Source organism: Empidonax traillii, unplaced genomic scaffold (assembly GCF_003031625.1).
Source record: "Empidonax traillii isolate 1590-97213 ecotype Southwest subspecies unplaced genomic scaffold, ASM303162v1 scaffold715:size483424, whole genome shotgun sequence".
NCBI classification, from domain to species: Eukaryota; Metazoa; Chordata; class Aves; order Passeriformes; family Tyrannidae; genus Empidonax; species Empidonax traillii.
The window spans coordinates 298,066-325,637 of NW_020955908.1; the positions used below are offsets into that span (position 1 = coordinate 298,066).

Below are 27,572 nucleotides of genomic sequence, written 5' to 3' on the forward strand. Positions count from 1 at the left end.
CCGGCCCGGGTGTCACCAACATGGCGGCTGCCTGAGGCTGCCCCCGCCGCACCGACACCGGAGCGGGGCAGCGGCGCCGCCCGCCCGGCCCGCACAGGTAGGGGGGGAACCCCCACCGCTTTTGCGCCGCCCGGGCGGCGGGGACTCTGCGGGCGGTGGCGGGGCAGGAGCGCGGCCTGGGCTGGGGTGGTTTCTGCCGGTGCAGGGAGGGCGGCGCGGACGGGACTGTCCGAGCTCTCGGCACCGGGGGGCAGCGGGGCCGCTCCGCCCGCACGGGGCTCGGCGTTGGACGGGAGCGGGCGGGTCCCTCCACTCCCGCGGGGGCCCCGGGAGCGCCGGCCAGTGCTGCGGGGGCTGCGAGCCCCGCTCCTCCCGGGCCCTGTTCCCGCAGCTCCCGCCCTGCCGGCACTCGCTGTCCGTGCCCGCACCGGCCCCGCGGGGGCTCCGGCCCGGCCCTCCCGCCCCGGGGCGGCTTCGCTCCGTCCCCGCGCTCGGTGCGGGTTGGGCGGTTCCCCGCGGCCTCCCCTGGGGTCCCCCCATTCCCGCACCCGCCGTGCTGCTGTGTCAGGACAAAGCTGGGTGCCAGGAATGCGGCGCCGAGCCCGGCGGGGAGCGCTGCCCGCGTGGGGCACGGCCCGGGCACCGCCACCCGCCCCGGGAGGGTCATTCACAGCCTGCCCCGGCGGGACCGGCCGAGCACGGACTGCGCTGCAGGAATGTTGAGGTGTTACTGGAAGGTTTGTGCTTAAAGCATGGTCTCTGAAACCCCTGAAGGTTCCCTTCACCTCCAGAGAGAGGTCCTGGTGCAGAGGAGCCCTCCTGGGTTCGCTGCCAGAAGATGACTGTGCAAAGCTGCTTTGCAGACAGGGAGAGCAAGGAGAAAATTAAGCCAGTAATTGGGTCAAAATGATAATTGTCATAAACATATGGAAGGTGCTTCGGCTTCTTTTTTGGAGATTCCATTTCACTGTGTGCCATGAGCCACCGTGAGCAAAGCGATTGCTGAGACAGCCCCTCCAGAGGAGAGTCAGGGTGCCAGTTATGGCAGTGATTCAGGAGATGGCACTTTTCCCACCTTGCTGGTTCATTTTTTTTACTTTAAGGCACTGATGCGTCAGGAATTCCCGACCTTTCCTGCACTGTATGATTATATACGTAGAATATATCAGGTTGCAGTGTTGGCACTTTGGAGGTCCATTATTACTATCAAATTTAAGTATGAAGGAAATGCTGGAGCATTTCATGCAGTCCTGGGTAAAAGCCTGCGTGTCAGATGATGTGCAGATTTGCAGTTTTCCTTCTTATGTTATAGTGTTTGATAATAAAAAAAATTAATCTCTAATATTCAAATGCCCTTTTAAGCTAAAACTTAATAGTGTAGGACTCAGTCACTTCCTCACTGATTTTTTTTATGGTTCTTTACCACAGTGTTTTTCTTTATTGGTTCTAAATTGATGTTATGGGCAGCTACTGAGTGGTTTCATTGGTCCTGGTATTGTTCATGTCACAGGAGAAACGAGAAGATTGGTATCTCTTGCCCTCCTGCAAACTGTTCTAGAGTTTAATGATTCACACTAAAAACTCCCATTATACTTAGATTTACAACTTAAAGGAAAGTCCCTCTTAAAAGAAAACAATTCAGCCAAAAGGAAGTTTGAAACTGCTGACTGTGTTTGCTACCTTTTAGTGTTTAATTCCATTCTGTAAGTGTGGTGGTGTCATAAATATATGAGAAATGTAGAAATTAATACCACCATGTATATATATGTATGTATTAGACATAGAATTGTTCCTGCATGCCATCACTGTGATTCAGATTACTTCCAGTTGCATCAGTATTATAAGTTGTGCTGGGACACACTGCTTCCTATTTATAGACTTGTCAGTTTGAGACTCCAATAAAAGGAGCTGTAGTCATGCTTTGTCCTTGCATGAACAAGAAGAAAATGTAATCTCTGTAATATAACATTTTCCCTGAGCAGTGACAGCTGGATTCACAGAGATTTTGTGTTTAATTGCATAAGCAGTGCCAGATGAGGGACCAGAGACCAGGCCCTTCAGGCTAAGTTTCTCTATCTCTCCTTAGCCCAGGGAATCCTAATTTCTCTTCTGGACAGTGAAATCAGAAGTGTGAAGTGCCACACACGTGGCACTCAGGCTGTCAGGAAGGGGAGGGTGATTCCAGTGCTCTCAGGGGCGTGAGGAAGGAAGGTTTGGATCCAAATGTCCCACCTTCTGGGTGTTACCACGTGTTCTCACACGTCCCGGGCATCCTCCCGCCCTCAGCTCTGTGCTGAATGCAAACTGCAGTTGTTCCGTGTCTGCAGAGCTGTCAGGCTGGTGCTACGTGAGCCTGCTGTGTCAGACCACCCAGGGGAAAAGCAAAACTGGAGCAGACAAATCTCGTTTCTTTAAAACATTCTGGTGTGTATTTCTGGGAAGAATCGAGTGCCTGATGGCAGAAAACACTGAGAGCAGCCTGATATCACTTACTCAGGGTTTTGCTGTAACAGCCCCCCTTGGAGTCAGGGTACTGGCTTTTTGATGTGAAGATTTCACACTTCTACAAAACCACTTCAAATATGAATCTGAAATACTAAGTCAGAAATTTTTAAATACAAGTATATGGTGGGAAGAGCCTGGGATATGCTGGTGCATAAAGAAATGGGAAATTCTGTACTGGGAGGGGCATTTTTTTGGTAGTGGAGAATCTGTAAGTGAAAAATATGGAATATGTTTTCTGTGTGGAATGGCAGAAACACTGTAAGCCTAAATGCAAATTTACCCATGTTATGATGTTAATAACACTCATATCCACAATGTCCAGCCTCTCTAAAAGAGTTTTGAGATAACTGTGTATATTAGCATAATGTTCTGAGAAGCCCCTCCATCAGCTAAAATATACTGAGCTGCCTAAAACTGTGTTGTGGATTGTGTATTTGAAAAGAAAAAAGCCACTGTCTTGGATGTGACGTGGATGCTGGGTTCCTTCTTCCCCAGCTGATCCTGAATGCTGCCTCCTTCTTTTCCTCCATAGGAGGTCCAGCAAAGAAGCAAGCTGGCATCAAGGAGTGAGGAAGAGTTCCTGACCACAGGTCTTATTCCTTTGCCTGATCATCTTTGTTGTTAAGACTTCCCCTGGTCAGTTTGTGAGAGGTCTTATTTTGTAAGCCTATCTTGACCAGTACTGGCTGATTAACAGTGTCTTAAAATAATCTAAACTAATTAACGTTGTTGCAGTGCCATCCCAAATAATTTGTAAATCCTTTTGTTTGATTTCAGGAGGGAAAAGCTATTGTTGCTTTAGCTGAGGGTTCATTTTTCATTCAGAGGTCTGAACCAGGCACAGCCCTGACTCTGGCAGGGGACTGAACATGATGAATTTTTGTTGCAGAGCACCCAGTCCTCAATTAAGATCTGTCGTGTTTTCTTTGGGGTTGGTGTAGTTACGAAGTAGAGTCTGTTGCTCTGATGGTTTCAAAGGACTCCAGGAAGGGCCAAGGAGTGTATTTTGGAGCTCTCATTTAGCAGCACAGCCTGAAGAGTGGTAGGTCGGGAGACAAGGCTGCCACGTCAGGTGAAAATCAAGGTCAGCACATTCACAGGCAGGAGTATGTTCTGGTCCCAAGCACAGGGATTACAAAGGGTTTTCTTCTTCTCTCAGCTCTTAGCTGGCAGTTTTGGAGCTCACACGTGCTGGGCTGTAGCTGTGTGTTACAGTGACATAGCATGTAAAGATACACTTTATTCAGGTGTGAAAGGCCTGCCTTTCCCTCCCCCTGGCCTCGATTTCCTGCTCTGCTACGTAACTGCAGGCTTTAGAGGAGTCACAGCTCCTCACCTGATTTTGAGACGTTTGCTTGTCTCTTAAATTTTGTGGCCTTCGGTCAAGACTTGAGTGTTAGCGACCTGTTCATGCAAACACACACATTCCTGCAAAATCCAGACTGAACAGATTATCAGTGAAAGGAGCTGAGTTAACTTGAACAAATACTCCAGGCTGCATGTGGTATGTGACACAGATGAAATGACTCACAGGACATTTCTGTTTTCTTTCAGGTTGTGCCAAGGAATAAGCCAAGAAAAAGCTTTGTTTTATCCTAGCATGGCAAATGAAGAAGATGATCCAATTATACAAGAGGTAAAAGTGCATCGTGGCAGCAGTGATTGTGCATGAGAATTTTTTATTATTGTTGTTATTACAGTTCCAGGCGTTCTTAGGTTGCTAAAACAATGTGTCATCAACAGGAGTGGTTATCTTATAACCAATGGCTTGCTCTGTGCAAAGGATTATGTTGTGTGGGCCAAGTATGTGGCTCATGGTATCTATTTTGTCAAAATAGTGGTGTCTGTGTTGGCAAGTTCAGCTCAGGTTTTTCACCTTTGTAATCTTTCCATGTCAGAAGTGGAATACAGGAGGGAAATTTGCTTCTACTATTGTGTGGTGCCAGTGACTTTATTGTATGTCTCCTAGAGCTGAAACAATTGGGATGACTTTGATGAGTTGATATCTGTTTAATATGAAGCTACAGTGTTTCATGCCTTCTCCTAAAGTGAACAGTTGTGTTCTGAGCCTGGAGGTACCTGAAAGGACTGCTGTGTTCCAAGGGGAAGCCACAGTGTCTTGTCACTTTATGTCTGATTTTACACACCAGAAGTACAAGGAAGGGCCAATCCCGCAGAAGGAGAAAAGCCATGAGAAAAGGAGGGGCAGTTGTCAGGAGTGGATCTAAAATGGCAGCTTCCATTTGTCTTATTCATGAAACATCTGAGGATTTTCAGTGCTGGTGGCCAAGTGCAGGTGTTGAATCAGATTGGGGATATGGGATGTCTCTTGTCTAATTTAGAAAGATTTTATGCCAAAATACCGGTGATGAAGTTACCTTTCAGTTGTGATGCCAAAGTGAAAACTTCAGCTCCTTGGAGGAAAAAATTCCTCTTTCATTTCACATTTGTTTGCCAGGTTTCCTTGGAGAGGAAAAACACAACTAGAGCTACTGTCTCCTGCCTCTTCATAGTGGGGTTTTTTTTTAGGTTTGGTTTTTAAAAAAGCCAACTGCAGAATTTCATGTCAAAGTCAGCAGAGAGGAATCTTTTGACAGGAGAGTCATGAATATGTTTTATGTTAGAATTTATAACGAGAAGCTAATATTATCAGTATTTGAACTCTAAGGATTATACTTTTATCTGAGGCTCCATCAGTAGTTACAGCTGGCATCTGATGAAAGTTGTTTGTTTTGCTTTTTAGATTGACGTGTTCCTGGCCCGAAGTCTACTGGAGAAGCTGTATCTGTTTCAGGTATTTCAGTTAACTTTTATGCAGTGATAGTTTGTTTCAAAGAAATGCCAAGAGCAGTAACCTTCCTCACTGCTTCAGCCTGCCAAGGTCTTGGACACAGATAAGCCTGTCCAGGTCTCAGTCAGTTTGGAGTCGAGCCCTGGTTGCTGATGGAGCCTGTGAGTGTTGTGGCAGCTCTGAGCAGGAGGCTGCTGTGGCTGGGAGATTTCACTGGGATGCCACACTGTCCTCTCAGCATTCCCCAAGGGTGCAGAAGGGAGACCCATCTGACTAAACCTGGCTGTGAGAGATGATTTTCCTGTGTTACAGTTTATTGTGGTGTGGGAGGGGGAGCAAGGGAGTGTGTAGTGACCAAAGCAGAGAGCTGGGAAGGAATCAACAGACTTTCTAGGTCACGCTCCCAGATCCCCCAATGACTCATGAATCAGTCAATTTCTTTTCTTGATGTCTTGTCTCCATCCAGCAAGTGGATCTACATGTGAGTGGACAGGGGAAATGGAGTTAATTTCTGTGAAGTTTTTGATCTTTAAATGGAGAGGGGTTCATGAAATGGCTTTGTTTTCCAGTATCCCATTCGCCCAGCTTCCATGACGTACCATGATGTCACACATTTATCAGCGAAGATAAAACCAAAGCAGCAAAAGGTTGGTCACCATTTGAGTACCAGTCTGTAAAAGTTGTGTTGTGCAGAATGTGCTTAAGGAAAGCATATTGTACTATTAGGCTGTGTTAAATGTGCAACTACTTGCAGGACCAGATCTGTGTGCTTAGGGGTTTGGGGGGTCTTTATTGTGTCTGTGAGGTAGAGTTTAGAATAAGAGTGGTTTATAAGTGGTGATGGAAAAGCCACTGTTTTAATAGAAAATAGAATGACTCGGGGAAACATAGTTACTAATGCTAATTCAGTTGGTAGATGCTTGTGTGAATACAGCTTGGTTTAAAAGGTCTTTACAGTATTCAGAGAAGGGTAGAAGAAGGATTGAGCCTTTGAGCCATGCTCTGTCTTTCAGTGTCAGTGCAGATCTTGATTTCTCTCTGGCCTGGCTGTGAATCATCAGGAGTCCTTTTGAAATCACTGGGGTTTTGTATAGGTAGTGAAAGTACAGCCAAAGCCAGAGCGATTGCACTTGCTTGCAAATGTATCCCAGAACTGTGGCTGTTATTTTAAAATGCCCTATTTAAAAACTGCAGCAATAGATGTCTGTTTTACTAGAGAATTTGGTTCTGGGGAATGATTGAGGAGAGTGCTTGGGTGAACTTTGGAGTTAGGATGCATGTTGTGTTCAGGAAGTCTTCTGTTAAACTTAGCAAACATTTGCATTGTAAGCATTGTGCAGGCCTTTGTAAATAAACTGTCTCATCCAGGGCCTTGAAACTAGTTCAGTGTAGGAATAGCATAAAGGGGAAGAAAAATAAAGACAGGAGCTGTGATACACAAATTTATAAGGGCTTTGGCACACCCTGAGGAAGAATATGTACTGTGTGGTCATAGTATATAAATAAAAGTGCTATGCAGGAAAATGCTTTGGTTTTGACTATTTGTTTGAAGTTTAAGGGAGGAAGTAGGTCTTGTAACTAAAGTCTTGGAGCTTGTTAGAGGGCTTTGACAAATGAAATCAGGAGTAACTATGGAGTCAGTACTAAGTGCTCCAGTCTCTCTGACTTAGCAGAATCGAGGCCTTTGCATCTGAGGGAGTTTATGTATCTGCAACTTGTTTAAATGTCCCCATCCTACAAAAACCCACATATGTGCTGCTCAACTCTCTGCATGAGATTTGCCCTGTGGATTTGAATGATGTTTGAGTATTTAAATTCACTGTAAACCTAGGGAAACGTTAGGAGGTGTGGGTTTGAATTTTAATTGATATATTTGGGGGTTTGCCATGGTAATGAACTGTCTCACCTCTCATATTCTTTAGGTTGAACTTGAGATGGCCATTGATACTTTGAATCCCAACTACTGTCGTAGCAAGGGAGAACAGATTGCTCTCAACGTGGATGGCACATGCACAGATGAAACAAGCACCTATTCCTCGTAGGTGTCCTCTTTGCCCTCCTTTCCTTTTTGTGGGGAGCACAGAAATCTGTGTGTCCACCAGGACTTCAGGGAGAGCTGAGAACAAGTGGCTGTACTATGAGTTCTGAATTGCAAACAAAAAGATGAGTGTGTATATATATATATATATGTATATATATATATATATATATGTATATTTGCTGCAGTTGTTGATAGTCCATTTTGAGATTTGGTGGTTTCAGACCTTTAACATCTGCATCCCTCACTGGCTATGGAAGGTCATCTCACCACCCTCCTCTGTCTGCAGGAAGCTGATGGACAAACAAACTTTCTGCTCTTCCCAAGCTGCCAGCAACGTTTCCCGCTATGCAGCTGCTGTTTATAAAAAAGGTAAGTTGCTTTTGCTTAACCCTCACCTCAGTGAAACATGCTCATTTCAGGGTTAAGATAAGACCTATTTGATCTTTTTATCTTCAGCCTAGGTTTTATAGACCTCAGTGTCCCAAGAGTCCTTGAGAAGGTCTAGCAAAATTGTAAATATTATATAAGAACACTGTGGGTTTGTGGATGCCTCTAGAATCTGAACAGTTCATGGTGGCCTGAAATAATACACATTTGTAGCATGAATTTATCATTGTTATTTATATTACTATCTTCATCTAGTTTTGTCTGTCTCCTTTTCCTGTTCAGCAGTTTTTGCTCCCCTTGACTGCCCATGCCATCACTGAGTTTTGCTCTGGTGGTCATTTGAGGTGACAATATGTAGGTTGTTTTCCGTGATGACTGTTTAACTTGGAGTGTCCTGAACTGCAGGTCAGGTCTGACCCAGAATGTGGCTCTCTACAAGCTCTGGTTTCAACACAAAAAGAAAAGTGATAGAAACAGATCTTGGCTTTCAGACTCCTTTGAAATCCTAAGCACTGGATGAATTTTTCACTTCAATCCCTTTTTACGTTTTACTGTATTAAATATTTATGCTCAATTGAAGCTGTGGCTTTACAGAGACAGGGAGATAATGAAAAGTGCTGTCCTTGAGCACTGGAAAAAAATCCATTTTAACCAACATTAATTCTTTTTTTCAGGTGAACTTCACCTGACTCCACTACATGGAATTCTTCAGCTGAGGCCAAGCTTCACCTACTTGGACAAGGCTGATGCAAAACACCGAGAAAGAGAAGCTGCTAATGAAGGTAAATGCTGTACAAGTTGTGTTTTCTTCTGGGAGGTGAGATACAAGTTCTCTTTATAATTTTACTCATGAGAATCATCCTATTCTGAAAGTGTTTATTCTGACAGCGTTCTGATTGTTTGGCCATTTCGCAGATTGTTTTGCTGATCTTGTTTTCAGTGTAGCTGCCTGAATGCTTTTGTGGGCACGTTGTGGGGGATTGGCAGAGGGATGGGAGGTGGTGGGTAGTGACAAAAGGTGGCAGGAACTGCGCCTCCCATCACAGGAGCACGTGGTGCTGTCATACATTGCACAGTTTGGCAAGCTGGGACTGAACCCATGGTTGTGGAGCTCCCAGTGTCCTTTCTTCCTGCATGGACCCCCAGACAGTTCAGCTTGTCTTTGGCTCTTTTATTGCAGGGGTGTGTTGATTCCGGTGTGTTTCTTGGCAGGTGGTGATTCATCCCAGGATGAAGCTGAAGATGATGTTAAGCAAATTACTGTATGTCCACATTTTCCTTTTTGTGATGGTTCAGGTCACAGTCACAAGACAGAATGAGAATTCACAGCCAGACAAAAGGACCTCAGTTAGTCCTGGTGACCCTGGGCTTGGGAGGGGGGCAGCGAGATGGACTCGCCCTTGTTGCACAGGAATAAAGGTGGCACTGAGAGCAAGGGTTGGAGCCAGAGCCCCGTGCTTGTTACTTATGTACCAAATAAATAATGCAGGTGGGGTTTTTCCTGAGGGTTCTGGGGCTGTATTTAATGATGCCCAAATCTCCAGGTACGATTCTCCCGCCCTGAGACCGAACAAGCTCGTCAGCGGCGTGTCCAGTCCTATGAGTTCCTGCAGAAGAGACAAGCAGAAGAGCACTGGGTTCATCTCCATTATTATGGCTTGAAGGTAGGGGTGGGCTGGCTTTGAGGAGGCTGCCTGGGCCTGAAGGCTCAGCCAAGTCAAGAACTGTTTTTAAATCTGGGCCCATGGGAATCAGGGAATCCTCGAAAGATAAAGAAGCTTGGAGTGACCCTGCAGTGCTCTGTACCCCCTCTGCTGGGTAATGCTTTTGGGGTCTCCACACTGCAAAAGATTGAAGAGTGAGAGTTGGACAGACATAAAGGGGGGTCTGAGTACAAGAATCACTCAGGGCTTGTATTACAAATTGGACTCTGAAAGACTTGGAGAGCCCATTCAGTGGAGTGTGAGCAATGCTGTTTGTGTGACCCACATCCCTGTCTGTCAGGAGCTTTCAAAGTCACAGCACCAGAAATGTTCCCACATCACATGAGCACTGCACAAGAAAGTGAAAGCAGAACGTCAGTTAGTGAGGTGGAACACTTGAATGGTGCAGTAATGACAGGGGGGGTCATAGTTTGGAATGAGAAATCCAGCTCTCTTGGCATTTTGCATGTTTTCAGCATGTGATAATGACAGTTGTTTTTTCTGGATCTCCAGGACAGCCGTTCGGAACATGAGCGCCAGTATTTATTTAGTCAAGGTCATGGCCTTGCTGAAAACACAGAATTAATTAAATCTCCCAGGTAATGGTTTGATGTTTTCCTACAGAAATTGCAGTCATTTGTTTTTTTTTTTTTTTTCAGAGTAATAAGCAGGTATATTCTTTAAAAGTCGTCTTTGTTAATTCTGTTCATGATAAAAATTGAATTGTTTAAAAAAATAGAGAAAGAAACAAGTTTTCAACTCATTTAGGTTGCTTTCTGTTTCCCTCTACTCTGAGATTGAAACTTCTTTTTACTTGGGGTTGTAGCTTCTTGTACATTATCACAACCCCATGTTATTGGGACTGTGAGTACTGCAAAGGAAGATGAAAACAAAAGCTCCCTCTGGTTAATGTAAATTGATACTCTGAAGCCAGTAACTTCCACTGATAGAAAATCTCATAAAACTTTCTTTTGTGATTTGTGGAGACAACTGAAACTACTTGAAATGCGTTGGTGAGTGCAGCTGTACAGGAACGTTCCTACAATGCGGTGATTCCCTGTGATCTGATTCAGCCATGGCCCAAATGGCAGGCTCTGGCTCTGTTTAATGGTGTGGGTGTGTTTCTCTTAACATTAAACGTCAGTGGATCAGTGGAAGGTGTTCTGAGGAGTCTTTTGGATCTGATTCTTTCCTCACAGGCATTGGTAGTTAATTACTTGGGTTGGAGTTTTTGCTTGTTGTTGGTCTGGTTCTCTGCAGGATCCCTCAGATTCCTGTGTCTGGGCACCTGTATTTAATGTATTTACTGTGCAGATCCTCTGTTTGGACACCTCTGTGTATGGAAGAGCTGGGATTCTGGCTCCCATTTTTTTCATATCTTTGGGCAGATGAATGTCAATAGCTTTTACTAGTGTTGAGTTTACAGAGGAAGATGGGAAAGGAAAAGGGGAGAGCTCTCTTCAGGCTGATGTTTGTTTTGTAGATTCACACAAGCAGGATTGCTCTAAGAGAGAAATTACTGTACCTAAACCTGGAAAACCCAAGACAAGCATTTTAAGGATGTGTTTCCTTTTCTTCCAGCGAATATTTAATGATGCTGATGCCTCCAAGTGTAGAGGAAGAGAAGTAAGTATTTGTACATCATGTTCAAAGTCCATATTGGCTGGATGCTCTTTTTCATGGGCTGCAAATCTGTTTGTTTATCTGCAGTGACAAACCAATGGCTCCAAGCAATGTGCTTTCTATGGCCCAGCTGAGAACTTTACCCCTTGCTGATCAGATCAAGATCCTGATGAAGAACGGTTTGTAGCTTTTGTAATACATTTGCACTTTACTTTGTGACTTTTAGTTGCCTCAGATAAGGTGCCTTTCCCAGTATTACCAGTTCTGTTGCCTCACCAGACAGACTGTCTGGCGCTCTCATTCTCTGAAGAATCTAAATCCTAAGCCTTTCTGAAGAAGAGCAGTGACAGTCAGTGTGACTGCTGATCTGCACATCTGCAGTCAGATTACTCCTGGAAAAATTTCTAATTTGATGATACCTTTCTGGATACACTTATTTCAGCAGGTATCTCCTGGAATGTGGGGTCTGAGTGTGAACAATGTGCACTTTAGCACTTTCTGGGAAGTTTCCAGCAATACACACTTCATGAGTGTCTTCTAGGAATTTTATGTGGGGTTTTGCCTCAGGAGCTTCCTGTCTTGACAGGTATCTCTGTTTACAGCTATTGCCAAAGGCATAGATTTATTTTTTTTTAATTATTATTTTGCTAATACATTAATTTGTGACCAGTTAAGTCAGCCAACTTTGATGCAACTCGAGCAGATATTTTTAGAATACAAAATGCCTTTAGCTCAGGGAGGGACTTGTAACTTAGGTTTTAGGTTTTTCCTAAGATAAAGCCTCGACCGTGAGCATCATAACTCACAGCTGGTGGATGCATAAACCTGTGTCTGTGCGCTGAGGAGGCCGGGGTGTGTTTGCCTTGCAGTGAAGGTGATGCCGTTCGCCAACCTGATGAGCCTGCTGGGCTCGGGCACGGACTCGACGGCCGTTCTGCGCTGCGTGCAGCAGGTGGCACTGCTGGTGCAGGGGAACTGGGTGGTGAAGAGGTAAGGCCGGGCTTTGTCCCTGGGCGGGGCCTGGGAGGAGTCTCGGGACAATGGGCTTTGTGTGCTCACCCTCGTGTCCCAAAGCACCCCTGTTCTCACAGCGGCTGCAAAGCCTTGACCGCGTGGCTGCTGCTCTTACTGCAGTCAGACGCTCAAAATTCAAGGGGTTCCTTAAAATGGGAATGGATAATGCCTTAGTACCCACCCCAGTCAAAATTATGGCTGAGCAGTGATGTCATCTGTGTTCGCATTTCAGTTATGTCAGGGGTTTGATGTTGTGTCTGCACTCATGTTCTCTTGTGAGAGAGCTGCCCTGAATTGTTCCAGAGATTGGTGTCAGCTATAAATACAGAAAATGAAACCCGTGTCAGCTGGAGTATTTCTTAGCAAAATTCATTCAAGTAAGGACAGGCTTTCTGCAGTCCCCTGGCTGTTTATCAATGGATGCTGCTCCTGTCAGCTGAAAACTACACTCTTTACCCCTTCAGTAAATCAAATGTAGGAGTACTGAGTGTACCACGTGGATTGGATTCTCTATCATCCTCCCATTTATGAAGACAAAGCATCCCACTGGGAATTAAGTCTAAAATGCAGTAGGATTTTTTTTCTTTTACCTGGGTGGAGCCCTGCATACAGAGAATTACAGAATTAATTCTCTGGGATAGGTGTCTGTGTTAAGATGAGTGGCAGCAGCTCCCAGTCCAGGTGTGCCAGCAGGATGGCTCAGCCATTGTGATACAGGCAATGTGACCAGTTTTTACAGCAACCCTGCTGTCCCTCCAGCTGCTCCAAAACTAAGCTGGAAACAAGTTAAAAGCCAGTATATTAACATTCCGATTGTTTTTTAGTTTATAGCTGATTCTTTTCTGCTAGTCTGAGGAGGATATGTGTGTGTGTGTGTAGTGGATGTGGTGTTTGGGGTGGGTGTGCACAGAGCAGCACATGCACACATCAGAGAGGGGTCTCATTTCTGTGGCCTGGGTAGCATCAAAAGCATGAACCTGGCTTGGGTGGGGCTTTGGAGAGCAGGACACATCATCCAGTTGGTCCTGCAAGCAGACAAGGACTTGGGGTAATTTTGATCTCGAGCAGAATGTTTTGCAATATTGTTCTCTGAAGCTCTTGATTGCTGGGGAGGAAATAAAAAACTCTTCTGCCTGTACCTCAGCATTTTGGCTGACTGCTGCCTTCGAGGCTGTGTACCAGGTGAGCCAGAGCATTTCTGAGGATCATCCTGGTCTTGTTTACGCTGATCCAAAGGAGGCTTTGCAAGAACAAAGCAGAGCTTGGAGCTGTGTTGCACACACCTGTAGCCACAAGGCTGTGCTTTGCTGGTATAAGCCTTTCTGCACAAGTGTAATTGCAGTGGTGTAATTACACCAATATTAATGCCTTTAATGAAAACCAGGCTTTGGATGAAGGTATAATTTAACAGCAGAACAGGGAGGGCATGTTTGTTATGTTAATCTTCACCAATGCCAGTAACTAATCCCTCTTCCTTTTTAATTAACAGTGATGTCCTGTACCCAAAAGATACTTCTAGTCCCCATAGTGGAGTTCCTGCAGAAGTGCTCTGTAGAGGGAGAGACTTTGTTGTAAGTATTAAAGTCTTTTATTATATAAAACAAAGTTTGTTGTTTTTAAAGGAAAACACAGGTGAATTTTGCCTGAGAGGCCCCAGCATTGCAAAACTCTGCTGTTCTACTGCAGAAAGGTGTTTCCTCCAAGGAAGTTATTTGTGCTTTAATCCTGAAGGTGTTGTTACAAGTCTGTCATGGGAGTGTTGGTGTAGGCTGACACTGTGGCTGGCTGGCAGGTTCAGGTCATCTGTCATTAGCAGTATTCATCCCTTTCTAACACAAGCTGTAGAGCCACTATCACATTGCCCCCACAGTGCAGGGCTTACAGAACAGCCAGGGCTGGATAATAAAGTGCTTGTTTCTCCAGCTCTATTTCCGTGGGCACAGGACTCAGGAGGGCAGTGTGAGGGCTCAGGAGGGCAGTGTGGGTAAGCCTTGTGCTCCCTCAGCATGCACTGTTGATCTTTAAAAAGGACTTTATTCCCTAGAGCTGCTTAATCAGTGAAAGGACTTTGTTCCCAGGCACCTTTTGTGAGCAGTTGCTGCTCATGGAAGCTGAAATGAATACAGGTCTTGTAAACACACACATAACCACAGCAAAAAGGAACAACCTCTGCATTGTATTTGTTTTCTCTAACCATGGAAAGAATTAATTTCTTAAATGGTTCCTAAGTTCATAATCAGTTTATGGCTTCTGCACCATCAAATTGAATCTGGTGAGTGTGTGGCTCTCATTTTTCTCAGTCAGACTCTTTTTGCAGAGTTTGCTCCTGAGATTTAGATCTGAGCAGGAACGTGCTGTACAAGAGGCTTTAAGTGTATTACAGTACTAGTGTGAGATCAAACTGATGGTGATTGAGGCTGACTTTTGATTGTGTCTTGATGTCTGCCCAAGACACTGCCATATGGAGACCTGGATTCAGGTGTGACCCAGTGACATAAGTCTTTAGGACACAGCAGATTAGGTGACACGTCGTGCATGAAGTTCTAGGGACCAGAATTATTCTGCTCAGTTAATTAAGCAGGAATGTTTTAACATTTAAGATGAAAAGATAAGTTATTTTCATTTGAATTATGTCAAATATACCTTGTGTGAGAAATGGATCTGTGTTGATTTTAAGGGTGGGTGATTTGCTGATTGGTGCTAGAACAAGGAAGAAGGTAAAATGTTGGGAAATAGAAAGCATCAATATTTCTGGCCTTCAAAGTGAAATGTCTGCTAATAAGGCTCAGAAACAGCATGTAGTGCTGTATTGCATGTGTGGAGAAAATGTGTTCTAGCTTAAAGAGTGAACGTTATTGGCCTGAATATATTTGTGTAAAGTAATTAATAACATTAAAAAATATTTATGGCTGGTGGTGACTCCTCGTGTCCCCGTTTGATGCTGTACTTTAGGGAGGAGGAAAAGTAATTTGTGTCTTACCTGAAAGCTTCTGTTTTTCCCCAGGTTCTCACATTCAGGGGTCATGAGTATCCTTGGCCCTGGCTGAATGTAAAGTGTGTAATGAGAACTGGTTGCCTCAAAGCTGTTTGCAGGGAGACTTAATAGATCTATTTCCTTTGGATAGCAGCTTCTCGTGCTTTAAAAAGAAAATGCCCTGTGCCCTAAAGTGAGTGGGGTGGGTTTGTGTGTTTGTGGGCAGAGAGGAGGATGCAGAGCTGACGTTGGAGGCAGGAAGAAATTGGCACTAATGAGATTTGCAGTTCTTAGCAACATTGTTAATACACACAGACTGAAAGAGGTTGGAGCCAGTTTAAATGGAGACAGGAAGAAATGAGAGGTCATATTCAGGCAATGTTCTGCCCAGCTCTGTGTCCTGCTCTCAGCAGCTGCCTCTCAGGGTGTTGGACTTGAGGAGCTGCTCTGCAGAGCAGCAGCTTTCCTTAGCTGGGGACAGGTGTGGGAGTGACAGGACATCTCAGTACAGCTGGGGTTGATGGTGATGGCCATGGAAGGAGGGGCTCTGCCTTAACAGAAGTGCTGCTCTAGGTTGGTGCTGAGGTGTGTGGGAAGCTGAGCCTCAGCTGTACCTTTTGGAGTCCCAGCATCACTGCAGTGGGGTTTTCTTTTTTGTTTTGAAGCTAAATGGAGTTTGAGTTCAAGAGATTCTTCATAGCTGTTGCAGTCATAGGTTCACCAAGGCACACCATGGGCTGTGGAAACTTTTGAGGCTGTGTTCTTGGCCTTTTGAGGACAGAAGGGGCCAGAAAAGGTTTCTCCTTTACCTGGCTGAGAATCACCTACTTCCACATTCTTAAAAAGGAATGGGGGGTTTATTCTTCTGGTAACATCATTGACCAGGGTCATTCCTAACTTCAGTAAAGAACTGCTAATATAGCTCTGAGGTTTTTCTCCTTTGTTCCCTTCCTAGATGTGGAAGTTCACGCAGGACCGCTGGGTTGTGAGAAAGGAAGTAGCAGCAGTTACAAAAGTGAGTGTGAGGTGTTTTTCTTCAGTTCCTAAATCAGAAATTGGTGGTAAGTGTTGGGCATTGTGTGGGTGTCAGCAGTGGATGCTGCTCCAAGCCTTTGCTCAGGTTCCCAGTGCCTGCACTGCTCTCCAGGCACGCCTGCATTTTGCACAGCTCTGGATATCTGCTCTTTCTAGAAACATTCTGAGCAGCTCCCACAGTTACCACGGCTCCAAGACTGGCCTGGTAACTGAGCCACTGGAATGCATCATGTCCTCTCATCTCTCAGAGGGTGAGATGGTGCACCCAAACAGATGAGAGCTTGTGCAGCCCACGCTGGCTGCTGTGCCTTGGGTGTGTTAGAAAAGAACATTTCTTCTGCTGGCATGTGCCAGTCGTCAGTGATGAATAAAAACTTTAAAGCAACTCAGGCACCTGAATATTCTGTTAAAAGTGGCAAATGAAAGAGAAACATGAAGTAAAAATGACAAACCCCGATTTCGTTAAAATGCGGTAAAATGATAAATCACGAGTCAATTTATGCACAGACCATCTATTTTTGGAATGTAAGATCCAGTGCTGCTTAAAAAGCTGGGCATGTGTAGGTGCAGCATGTCTGGCCTGCAGCTCTAAAATAAGATTAACATTGGAGAATGTGCTTCTCTTCACCATCCAGTCTTTTCATCTCAGTTTGGAAACTCCCTTTTCATCGCAAAACATGCCATGAGCTATTTGACTCTGGGTGATTAATCACCACTCTCTCTGAAGTCCTGTGCTTTTAACAGTGTGTGAAAGTGTTGGTGCTGCAGAGAAGGATGAGTATCTCTGACTGAGCTGGGTGTGTGTCCGTGGAGGTGCCTCACATGCACCAGATCAGCCCAGCTCTTCCTGTCTCATGGCACACTACCCATTGCTCCAAAGGTCCTGTGTAAACCAACTTCCATATTATTTATCCTTTTTCTTTTAGCTTTGCCCAGAAGATGTGAAAGACTTCCTAGAGCACATGTCTGTGGCAAGAATAAACAAAGGTTGGGAGTTCATGCTCCCCTACGATGAAGACTTTGTTAAGAAGCATCCAGACATAGTTCAGAGGCAACACATGCTGTGGATGGGCATTCAGGCCAAGTAAATGACTTGTAGTATTTTTTGGGAATGAGCTAAAACCAGAGAACTATCTAGTACAAAAAGGTTTTGTAGACATTGATCAGTAATTTGATCTGTATTGCCTTGAAGTTTCTCCCTCAACAGGCCCCAGGCAGTGGGGTGGTGGGGGGTGTCACTGGTCATTCAGATCATCCCTAGTTCTTGTCTCCCTGGAGAAATGGAATATTCTAGATAATGGCTAAAGCTGGCATGGCTGCATGCAGGCACAGCAGCTGAAACTGCCCTGCTATGTTGTGTCTTTGTCTTTCAGATTAGAAAAGGTCTATAACCTCTTAAAGGAGCATTTGGCACCAAAGAAACAAGAGGCACAATCAGGTAAATGGAATTGTGCTTGGATCATCTTGAAGCACATGCATCCATCCATATTCCTGAGTGATGTTTTGGAGTTCCTCTCTGGTTTTGAATGTGGTGGGGGCTGGTCTTGTTTAATGTTTTTTCTTTCTTGCTATTTCCTCTGGGTTATTTGAGGCAGATCTTGGTCTGTTCTATCATCACTGGGATGGGGGTGACACAATCCCACGATCAGCATCCTTCTGACAGAGCAGTGAGGATTCCCTGGCGCTGGGAACTTGCTATTTGACACTGTAGAATCAGCTGCTTCTCTTATCCACTTATTTAAGGCAGCTTGTGGGGTGTAAGCAGCTCCTGAAGAGTGGACAGACAGGGCCAATGCACAAGTAATTCTCACCTCTCAGTTTGCAGCCTAATGTGCACGAGGTGATTTTTTGACCTCCCCTGATGTGCTCTGGGCTCTCTGGTGTGGCTGAGGGCGAGCAATTACCGGAGGATGTGTTTGGCAGGGGCTGGAAGGAGGTGTGAAGCTGTTTGACATCCTTCTCCACCGTGGGTGCCGGTGGGGATATTAGAGGAGCTGCTCCATAATCCTAAAAGATTGTGAAAACTTGAGATTCCAGAGAGTTTTAACTGGGCATTTGGCTCCTTGCCAGACAGTGGAGCCAATGAGGAGCATAAGCAGAACTGACAAACGAGCACATGAATCCATTTCAGTGCCCTGTGTCTGATCTGCTGGGAAGGATTAGGTGTTGGGTTATTTGGAGAGGATTAGCAGCCTCACAGCAGAGGAGGTAACAGCGTGTGTGCTGGGCATGCTTTTGCCTTAAACACAGCACTCCTTGCCTTGGCATCGAGACTGGATTCCTCTGCTGCCAACACGCCCCTTCCTTTCACCTTCGGATAACTGGGTGTGGAGAGAGAAGAGGTGTGGGATAACATGGGAAAGAACTCCCTCCTGTTCCTTTCTCCCCATTACTGGGGAATAGTACTAAGAAGAGGGTCTCAGGCTCTCACACTGTGCCCCTCACGCTGAAAGAGTGTTCAGGTTCACTGTTAACCCCTTCATGCTGCCCCCTGTCCCTGTGGGACATCCCAGTGCTGGCTCTGGCAGTGGCTGCAGCAGGGCCCACCAGCCACTAGAGAATCCTAAAAAAATAAAAGGAAAGTTGTTGGACAAAGAGGCATTTGGGTCACAAATGAGATGTGTGAGCAGTCTGTATCCCATTTTCCTAAACTGTGGAAAAGGCCCTGGTGATCAAACAAGTGCACTTTGATTAAGGTTCTTTAACTGGAACACTCTTCCCCAAGCGTTTGGCTTTAAAGAAACAAACACACACCCCTCCAAAAAAAAAACCACAAAACACCAAAACCCCCTGAAACTAATGTAAAATCTAATCAACAGGCTGGGGTTTATGCCTTAGATTTCACAAGCAGATGATGTTTCGTGGTTTTATTTCACCATTAGTCCTTCGAGAAACATTCTGCAGCAGCAGAGCCCCAGTTACGGTGGGATTTATGGCATCTTTTGTTTCTCACCAGCTCATCCGTTGGTGGTTTCTGGAGAGCAAAGGGTCAGCATGGCTAAAGCCAAAGCCAAGCAGAACTACGGGCAGCTGGAGAAGGAGCTCCAGAGGCAGAAGGCAGAGATGAAATCCAGCGATGCCTTGGCCAAGATGGACGTTCCCAACGTCCGCATCAAAGAGGAGCCCGTGGGTGCCGAGGAGCCCATGGACACCTCGGCCTTCGAGGGCCTCAACAACGGGCTGGTGAACGGCCTCCACCCCACCCAGGGCTCCCCAGAGCCCCTGAACGGCCACCTGCCCGGGGGCTGCATCGACCGCGTGGCCCAGGAACTGAAGGCCTTTGTGTCCTCCACCTTTAAGAAACAATTTGTGCTCACCCTGAGCGAGCTGAAACGGTTATTTAACCTTCACTTAGCCAGTCTGCCTCCAGGACACACGTTGTTCAGTGGCATTTCGGACAAAATGTTACAGGACATGGTGTTGGACACTGGCTGCAAACAGATTTTGGTGCCTGTAAGTATGGGGGTTTCCCCTTGGTGTACTTAGGGGAGGGGTTTCGTGGGGGGCAGTTAAACACCTGAGCTGTGAAATGTGTGTCTCCTGTGCTGGGGGACCTGAGGAATTGATGTGCTCAGAGGAACTGTCCAATGTTGGACCTGCTGGAGTTCTGTCCGGTGTCCTGCTTCTGTTGGGACCTGCACCTTGCTCTCCTTGCTCCGTGGTCTGTGCTCAGCTTAGTTGTCTTCAGGGCTCTGTTTCCACATCCAAGGTGCTGGGCCGCAGTGATTCACTGTCCCAGCTTGGTTAACGTGATCTAAGGCAGTCCCAGACTCCCATCAGCTCTCCTGGGATTGCACAAGCTCCTTCTCCCGGGGACAGGGACACAGCTGGGATAGGAAAGGTGACTTTGAGTGCCTGGGAGCAGCGAGGCACAACCAGCAGAGCCGCTGGGAAGTGCCAAACTGTACGTGCAGCAGGTTTCTTTGGTCAGACTGTTTCCTCCCAGACTGTGCAGAGGTGTCTGGTTCTTTGTCTTTATGGAAATGACATGTGTGATTGCGTGAGACAGAGCAGCTCTGTGTGACAGCAGATTGCTTAGGAAAGGAAAAGGAGTCTGGCATCTTGGGAAAGAGCCTAGAAGGAAATTAATTTTACAAGACATCTGGCACTGCTGATTGGGTTGCAAGCAGAAAGAGCTTGGGAGCAGCTGCCTTTGGGGAGAGAGGAGAAGAAACGTGTGAGCTGCTCAAAAGGGCAGGAAGCAGGAGAGCCTGGAGCACGGGAGCTGGGACTTGGCTAAGGAATAAGGATTTCTACAGGGGGGCAGAAGTAACATGTTCAGTCGTGTGCAAAGTACATGTTGTGGCACCTGGGAAACAAGTAACAGACTGTAAATGCCACTGGGGAGAGCACCGATTGTGGTGCTTTCTGCTTCCTCTCCTGACGGCTTCTAAACCCTGGGGTGGTGCCTGCCTGGAACTCTCAGTGCTGGCCGGGCTCTTCTCTGCACCTGGTGTAATGTGTGTGTTTGCTGTGCTGGTGGGAAATAGCTGAGGTCATTCCTGTTGTTACTTGGGACTGGAAATTGTTTGCTTTGGAAATTTGGGGATTTTGGAAATTATTTCGTCCGCGTGAGGAGTGAAAGTGGGATGGTTTCCTTTTTAAAAAAAAAACAAACTAAAATCCTGCTGAAGAGAGGTGGTTGGGCACTTCCTTCTGTCTGGAAAACTGTCACAGGAGACCTGCAGAGGTTCAAAAGTGGTCACTGGAATGTCTCTTTAGGAGACCTATATTCTGCTGGCCCAGAATTTACTGCAACCCTCGAGCTTGTGCTGCTGTCAGCAATGTAAATCCTCCCCTCCAGCCTCCCCTCGGTGCTCTGTGCAGATGGCAAAGGTGCTGGGGCTGGTTTTACTCTTTGCATGGGCTCAGACACTTTGGTATTTCTTGACTGTTCCCCTGCACAGTTTTGTCAGAACCCAGCAGGGTGCCTGAACTCGGGGAAAGCCTGGAGGGTTGTTTAGCCTGGGGTTTCATAGTTACTCATTAGTTTTCTGTAATTGAAAGTGCTTTGGTGATAAAAATCAATGATCTGAGGTAATTAAAATGATGTTCTGTGGGGGGGTGAAGACACCCCTGGCTTGAGTACTGCCCTATTACAGAAAACATGTGGCTGAAAATGGCCATTGAAACCTTCCCAGGGGAATGCAGGATTTATTAGAGAGCTGCCCAACTGCACCCAGGGTGTGAGATAAACAGTGTTTATGGGGAGCCAGGAGAGGGGCACTGCAGCTGCAGGGGAGGCCGTGGGGATAGGAGAGCACAGAGAGGGGAGGGGAGGCATCCTGGGCACACTCTGGTGCTGAGCCTGTGCCCAGAGCCTGGGCAGGCTGAGCCTGGGTCCGGCCCCATGGGAATCCTTTGTGCAGGAATGTGGCTCCCAAGGATCTACACCCATTTCCTGCACTCTGGTGGGGCTGGCTGGCTCCTGCCAGCTCCCTCCCCGTGGAGTGGCGAAGTTCTGCTCAAATCCTGAGGATATTTTTGAGGCCTCAGGAAATGATGTAACTCCCGCCTGGCTGGGGTGACAGGAGAGGGTGCAGCCCTGCTGCTCTTGGAGAAGCCTTCAGGCCGGTGCCAATTCCAGGCTCCTGGAGAGGGGAACTCAACAGTTTACCCCTAGGATTATTCCAGCTGATAAGTTTTTTCTGGCACACTCAGCCCTTCCATCTGGTTTAGCTCCAACCCTGCCTGGCAGTGGCTCATTGCTCGAGTGAGACACTCCCAGAGCCCAGAGCTCCTCCCAGGGAGCTTCCCTTTAACGTGGCAGCCCCGGGGAGCGGGACAGCAGTTGGGATCCCGAGAGCCCTGCCCCAGCTCCAGGGATTGGAGCAGGAAGGGGCACAGCCCATTCTTTTAAAGAAGGATTTTAAGGTAGCAGAGAGCTGTTTCAAGGTGAGGCTGGAGAGATGAAGGTGACATAAAACAGCAAAGGGGCAACAGGTGGCAAGACAGTGAAGCTGTTTGGGCAGAGCTGTGTCTCTCCAAAGATTCCCTGGTGGCATTTCCCACTCCCGTGAGCAGGGTGCTGTTGGCACCAGTGCTTGCAGCAGTTTGCAGAGGGAGGCTGAACAGGAGGAGGAGATTCTGTGGGTTTTTCTTCCCAAATAAGCATTGTGTTTGTTTGGAAGCCGTTTCCTCCCAGAATGGCCGGATAAACACAGCTGTGTTTCAGCGCTGTGGCTGAGGCAGGAGGAGTTTGCACTCCTGGGCTGTGCTGTCACCTTCTCAGAGCCTCGCAGGTTGTGTCTGGGTACTCCTTGTGCCCTGCATTTGCCTTTCCTGCTGCAGCTGCTGTCTGGAGGGAACCTGAAGTATTTTATTCTATCTGTGCTGAAAGTGTACCAGAGAGATTATTCCTTAAAAACAAGTGGCCTTACAAGAAGAGAATTATGTCTGGTTCTGCAAGCCTAATAAACCTGAATCCTGGCTCTAAACCAAGTGTAAAACCTTGTTATATTGCAGCCATTTGGACTAACCTGAGAGCAAAAGCTGCTAATCCCACCAGGCAGCTCCCTTTGGACAAACCCCTTCCCCTTTGCAATAAGATCAGAGGCAAAGCATGAAAGGAAATGCTGATCTTTCCCTCTGCCATGCACAAGTCTTTAGGTTGCTGTGAGGGAGGCTGGGAAGAAAGGTTTGGCTTGTCCCAGCAGCCAGGATTGAGGGATCCTGGGACAATCAGGACTGGCTTGTTAGCTTGATTTAGGTCGTCTGGGCGGTGAGCAAGGAATAAATTGTGAGTGACAGACAGGAAGAGACCTGTCAGGAGTGAAGGCATATTCCTGCATTGCTCATTAGTCACTGCTCCAAGGGGAACTGTTGAGGCAAATGGATGGTATTTTAATTTTGCAGAGTTTGGGGTACAGGGGGGAGGCAGTTGTGTTCTTCCCTGCATGTAGGGGTGGGAGGTTCTGCCTCAGAAAGCACTGATGTGTTCCTCTAGCTTGGCACGTGGGGAAAAACCAAACACACAAACCCACTGGCTTTTTTGAAGCCTGAAATGAGCAAATAGCTGGTTCACTGTCCATCAGTGTTCAGCCTTCTGCTGTCCTGTGGTCTGCCCCAAAACAGAGATGACAATGCATCAGAGCCACTGTGTTGGCAGTAACCCTGACCTGGGATTAGCGAGGCAGGTAAATATGGGATAGAGTTAAAACCTGCCCTGTAAATGTAAAAACCTCCAGAAAGACCCTGCAGTGCACTCAGTGCTCTCAGCTGATATTGTTTTGGACGGTTGTTCCAGTTCTCATTACGTGGCAACCAAGGTTTTGATTCAGTAATGGGTGTCCAGGGATACAGGATCATGGAATCATTAAGCAGAACTCATTAAATAGCTGTTATTTTTAACAGCTTCTTGTTCTCAGTTTCCTCCACAGACTGCTGCCTCACCAGATGAACTAAAGGTCTATGCACTTTGGGAAGCTGGTGACACTTACGATCAGGTAAAGATAAAATAAGTGACATTCACAAATATATGTTAATTGGGCATTGTTTGAATCCACGTTTCTGGAATTAGTACAGCAGGTAGCTTTGCCCTTTCCCTATTCAAGTGTCGGGTTTCCAGCTGAAAGGAAGCTCTTTGCTCTCAACATGTTGGTAATCATGGCAGTAACGAGCTCAGGAGGCTGTTCCTGAACCTGTCAGGAGAAAGGATTCTCCGATGGACTCACACCAGGATCCAGTCCAAGTGTTTTTTTGTCTTTTGATGGTAATGCAATGTAAACCAGAGACTAACTGGTGTTATCTGTTGTACCTGCACTTAGGATAGGAAATCATTGCGGCAAACGTGAGCATCTCCTGCTCTGAGGGTAAATGAGGTGAAAGGGAAGGTGCCTAAAGATCTGCAGATGGACAGTGCAATTCCTGTCCATGATCTAAACAAATTTTTATGGGAAAGAAGAGCCCATCTTCTGGCTGGAGTGGACCATGGGAACTCCTGTGGAAGCATTTGAGGGAAATACATTGTAGCCCCCTGTTCATCAGGTTTTGGTACCTTTGGAGGTGCCCCAAGGCAGGACACAGGTGCAGGTCAGGCCACAGGGTGTGGGGATATCCCTGCAGGGCACTGCTGGAACGTGGGATGGTGTCAGGATTATGAAGCAAGAATCCCCTGATGTAGTTCAGAGAATGCTCTGTATGGACTAAGGCACCTGCAGTTTTGATACAAAGAGAGGAAGGATTGTTCTCTGTGTTTATGATCTGTTTTCTTTTAAAGCATCGCCAAGTGTTGCTTGAAATCTTTTCGAGAAACTATCGAGTGCGCAGGAACGTCATCCAGAGCCAGCTGAGCCAGGAGTGTGGAGAGGATCTCAACAAGCAGGAGGTGGATAGAGTGTTAAAGGTAAGTTTCTGTTCAGTTTGATCCAGTCAGTACATGAAACTTAATTTGAGATTATATTTTACCTTGAACTGACAAATGCTAGGGATGATGGAACAGTTGTTGTTGGAATAAGCCTCTGTATCAGCTTGTTTTCTTAAAAATGCACTCGGTCTCGTTCTATCTTCTTTCTCTCCAAGGAGCAGTGGCTCACACAGTATTCTGTGTTATTGTAACAAATCTGCATTTGCCATCTCGGAGCAGCAGAGTGTAGTAAATGTGATACTTGAGTTATTTTTAAATATTTAATTTTAAATCATTTTGGAGGTGGGAAGGTTCTGCCCAGTGTTCTGAGTTACCAGCTGACTGTGGCTGGTAATGCTGAAGAGCACAAGTGCCACATGTTCAGAAGGAAATGCATTTCATTCTCTAGCAGGATGTACAGCTTTGGGAAGAGCAAAACCAGCAGGCAAAGCAGTAGCTAACACATCTCATTGTGAATGTTTATTTGAATCCTTTCATCTGTCTTTGAAGCCGCACCATTTACTTGCTCAAGAAGTTTGAGGTATAAAGTACAGACCACACAGGCCATGACTTTAAAAGCGGTGCAGGATGGCCAAGCAGAAAGTTGCCAACTAATGTAATACTTTAATCGTTGTGGCTGGGCCCTTGCTCACTGTCACCCACTTCAATAAGACAAGTGCTTAAGTGCTTTTATTACATTGTGATCTGCAGATGAATAATAGCATCTTTGAAGAATTACAGATCTGTTGCCTTGATAATAAGCAAACTGGTCTTGCTTGAAAGAAACTGGTTGTCTTAGCAGTAAAATAAGCTCAGCCGTTTCTGCCTGCTCGACAGCATTTCCTGTGCTGGGAGAGTTGTCAGCGACTGCACGAGCTCAAGTATCAGCTCTCCTGGAACATCCAGACAATGTACTGGCATTAGTTTTTCATGATGCTGTTGCTTTTTAACAGATCACCAATTACTAGAAAAAATATCCTCCCTAAAAAAATTACGCAGGGTTTTTACGTAAAAAAAGAGGTTGTTGTGTGACCAGCCTGGCGTTGTTAGGCTTTATTGCCCTGAGTGCATTTGTCACAGAAACATGGGAAATCACCTTTGTTTCTGAAATAAAATTTAGAAGTATGATTTAATGAAATAGGAAGAATTCTCTGGCTTCTTTAAGCCGCAAGAGAGTGGATTCCTCTTTGAATGAAATTGGATTTGTTGACTCCGATTTCCCCATCTGCCTGTGCTCCTTTTTTTATACACAGAGGAGCAGACTGACAGGGGTTGTGTTTTTGTATCTGCAGAGCAAGTCTGCAAAGCCTCTTTCTGAGCCTCCACACAGGGCTGGTTTGTTTGTGCCATGCACAAGTCCCAGAACTCCCGGAAAAAAGATCTGTTGAAGCTGCACAGCGTCAGTTGTGTGGCAGCCCTTGTGCCTGTGTTGAATTACCTGAGTGGGAGGGTGGGAACAGAAGAAAGAGAGGCCTTTAGCTCAGAACTCCAGAGCCTTGGTGCTCATGGAATACAAACAAGGAAATGAGCCAGAGACAGCCCATTTCCTGCATCCTTTGCCTGGTGCTCCCCCGCTGTGAGCATCACACGTGGGCAGAATGTGGCTCTGGGGCTGGGCAGTTCACTGTCACAGAACGGGGTTTTTTAAAAGGCTTCAGATCCAGTGACTGCTCCCACACTCCAGCCCTGTCCTGCTGCTCCCTTCAGCCTCCACCCCTGAGCTTATCCCTCCTGTGCTTATCCCTCCTTTCCCTGGTCCTCTGCCCTCACACAACCTTCCCTCAGCTGTTTCTGCCTCCAGAAGCCACCCCAGTTCCTCACTGCTGTGCCACCCTTTGTCCTCTTTGTGGCCTCTCAACCTTCCCCCAGCCCAGTGTCACCTTCATTTAAGGGGTCTGGTCCTGAGGGTGGAGATAAAACCTGCACTCCAGGTCCTGTGCATGGGAGAGGAGCTTGTTACTGATCCCAGTCATTGTGCCAGGGCCAGACAGGGGTTTTCAAGACCTTGTGGAGTTTAGAATCATAAAATCATCAAGGTCAGCAGAGACCTTGAAGATCATGCAGTCCAACCATCAACCTGTTCCGATGCCTGAGCACCCTGACAGAGCCTCTCCCTGTCTCCCCAGGACTGCTGCGTGAGCTACGGTGGAATGTGGTATCTAAAGGGGACGGTGCAGTCCTGACAGCGGTGACAGCTGCCAGGTGATCGGGGACACAAGAGGAACCTGCGGCGGTGGCGCAGCCGGAGCAATGCCGGGCCTCGGGAGGGGCAGGGTCTGACCTCCCGCGGGGCACGTGGGCATTGCAGACCCGTCACCGGCACCCCAGCACTCGCAGTTTGTGTGGGAGCAGCCGGGAAGGCACGTGGGACCCTGTCTGCAGCTTGAGTAATCTGGGATTTCTGATGTATTTCAATTCTCCTTCTGTTCCATTACAAAAAAAAAAATAAAACAATATAGCGACACAGACATGATGGAAAATCATGGTCTAAAACTTTATTTTGTAAGTAATTGCCAATAAATTAAATTTGTTTACAAACATCCCAGTTTTTGTTAAATCCCTGGATGCTCATATTAAGTCTGAGCATTGTTATAGCCCTTGCAGCCCTCTGGATAGAGAGCAGGTAGTCATGTTCGTGGGAATGTCAGGCCTGGGAGGGGGGAACAAAATCACTGTCTGTGAACTCTGTACTACATTGCAATTGTTCTCACCTGTTGTCTGTGAAATGAGTTATTTGGAAAAGTACCTACATCTGAAACACAGGGAACAACTACTGGATTTCTTCTCCTGGTGTGGGGTTGGTTTGAGGGACGTTTTGTTTCTGAGTGAGTACAGCGAGGTAAGTAACCCAGGGCACCCTCTGGAAGGCATCCAGCTGTAGTTACCACACGGAAACCATGTAAAACCTCTATTTTGTGTAATTTTTAAATAAAATTTTATCTCAAAGGTCAATTCTACCCCGCCTTGTATTTGTCCAGGGAGAAGCAGAAGCGGCACCGGCTCCTTTCACAGCCTGAAGTCTTGCAGAGGATGGCGAGGTCAGGGAAGCTGCAGGAGAGGTCAGAGGTGGAGAGCAAAGGCTGTGAATCCCTGCTGGCCCTGCCCTCGGGGGCTGTGCAGCTCCTGCTGCTCCAGGACCCAGCCCTGGGAGGGTT

General features: G+C 46.6%; 1 protein-coding gene across 3 annotated transcripts; it reads left to right on the forward strand.

Annotated features, from left to right (window-relative positions):
* Positions 1–27,369, forward strand: POLR3E (RNA polymerase III subunit E). Of its 3 annotated transcripts, none has more exons than XM_027900201.1 (21): positions 1–97; positions 4,060–4,141; positions 5,249–5,299; positions 5,866–5,943; positions 7,219–7,334; positions 7,624–7,706; positions 8,399–8,506; positions 8,937–8,986; positions 9,269–9,388; positions 9,941–10,026; positions 11,009–11,053; positions 11,138–11,229; positions 11,920–12,040; positions 13,554–13,635; positions 15,994–16,053; positions 17,000–17,157; positions 17,447–17,511; positions 19,030–19,526; positions 23,441–23,518; positions 24,292–24,417; positions 26,544–26,871. In XM_027900201.1, the coding sequence occupies exons 2-21, from the start codon at positions 4,106–4,108 to the stop codon at positions 26,598–26,600; spliced, it is 2,109 nt and encodes a 702-aa protein (XP_027756002.1). In that variant the 5' UTR covers positions 1–97; positions 4,060–4,105; the 3' UTR covers positions 26,601–26,871. The 3 variants fall into 3 exon arrangements, with proteins under 3 accessions (XP_027756002.1, XP_027756001.1, XP_027756003.1); XM_027900200.1 differs by lacking the exon at positions 1–97 and adding an exon at positions 3,038–3,095 and having other exon boundaries at positions 26,544–27,369; XM_027900202.1 differs by lacking the exon at positions 1–97 and adding an exon at positions 3,083–3,141.
* Positions 27,370–27,572: the final 203 nt, after the last annotated feature.

Bases quoted from the DNA above. Each gene is read 5' to 3' on its own strand.
- POLR3E (XM_027900201.1), top strand. From the start codon at position 4,106: ATGGCAAATGAAGAAGATGATCCAATTATACAAGAG. The intron at 8,987-9,268 runs GTATGTCCACAT...CCAAATCTCCAG, and splicing joins ATGATGTTAAGCAAATTACT to GTACGATTCTCCCGCCCTGA. The intron at 23,519-24,291 runs GTAAAGATAAAA...TTTCTTTTAAAG, and splicing joins CTGGTGACACTTACGATCAG to CATCGCCAAGTGTTGCTTGA.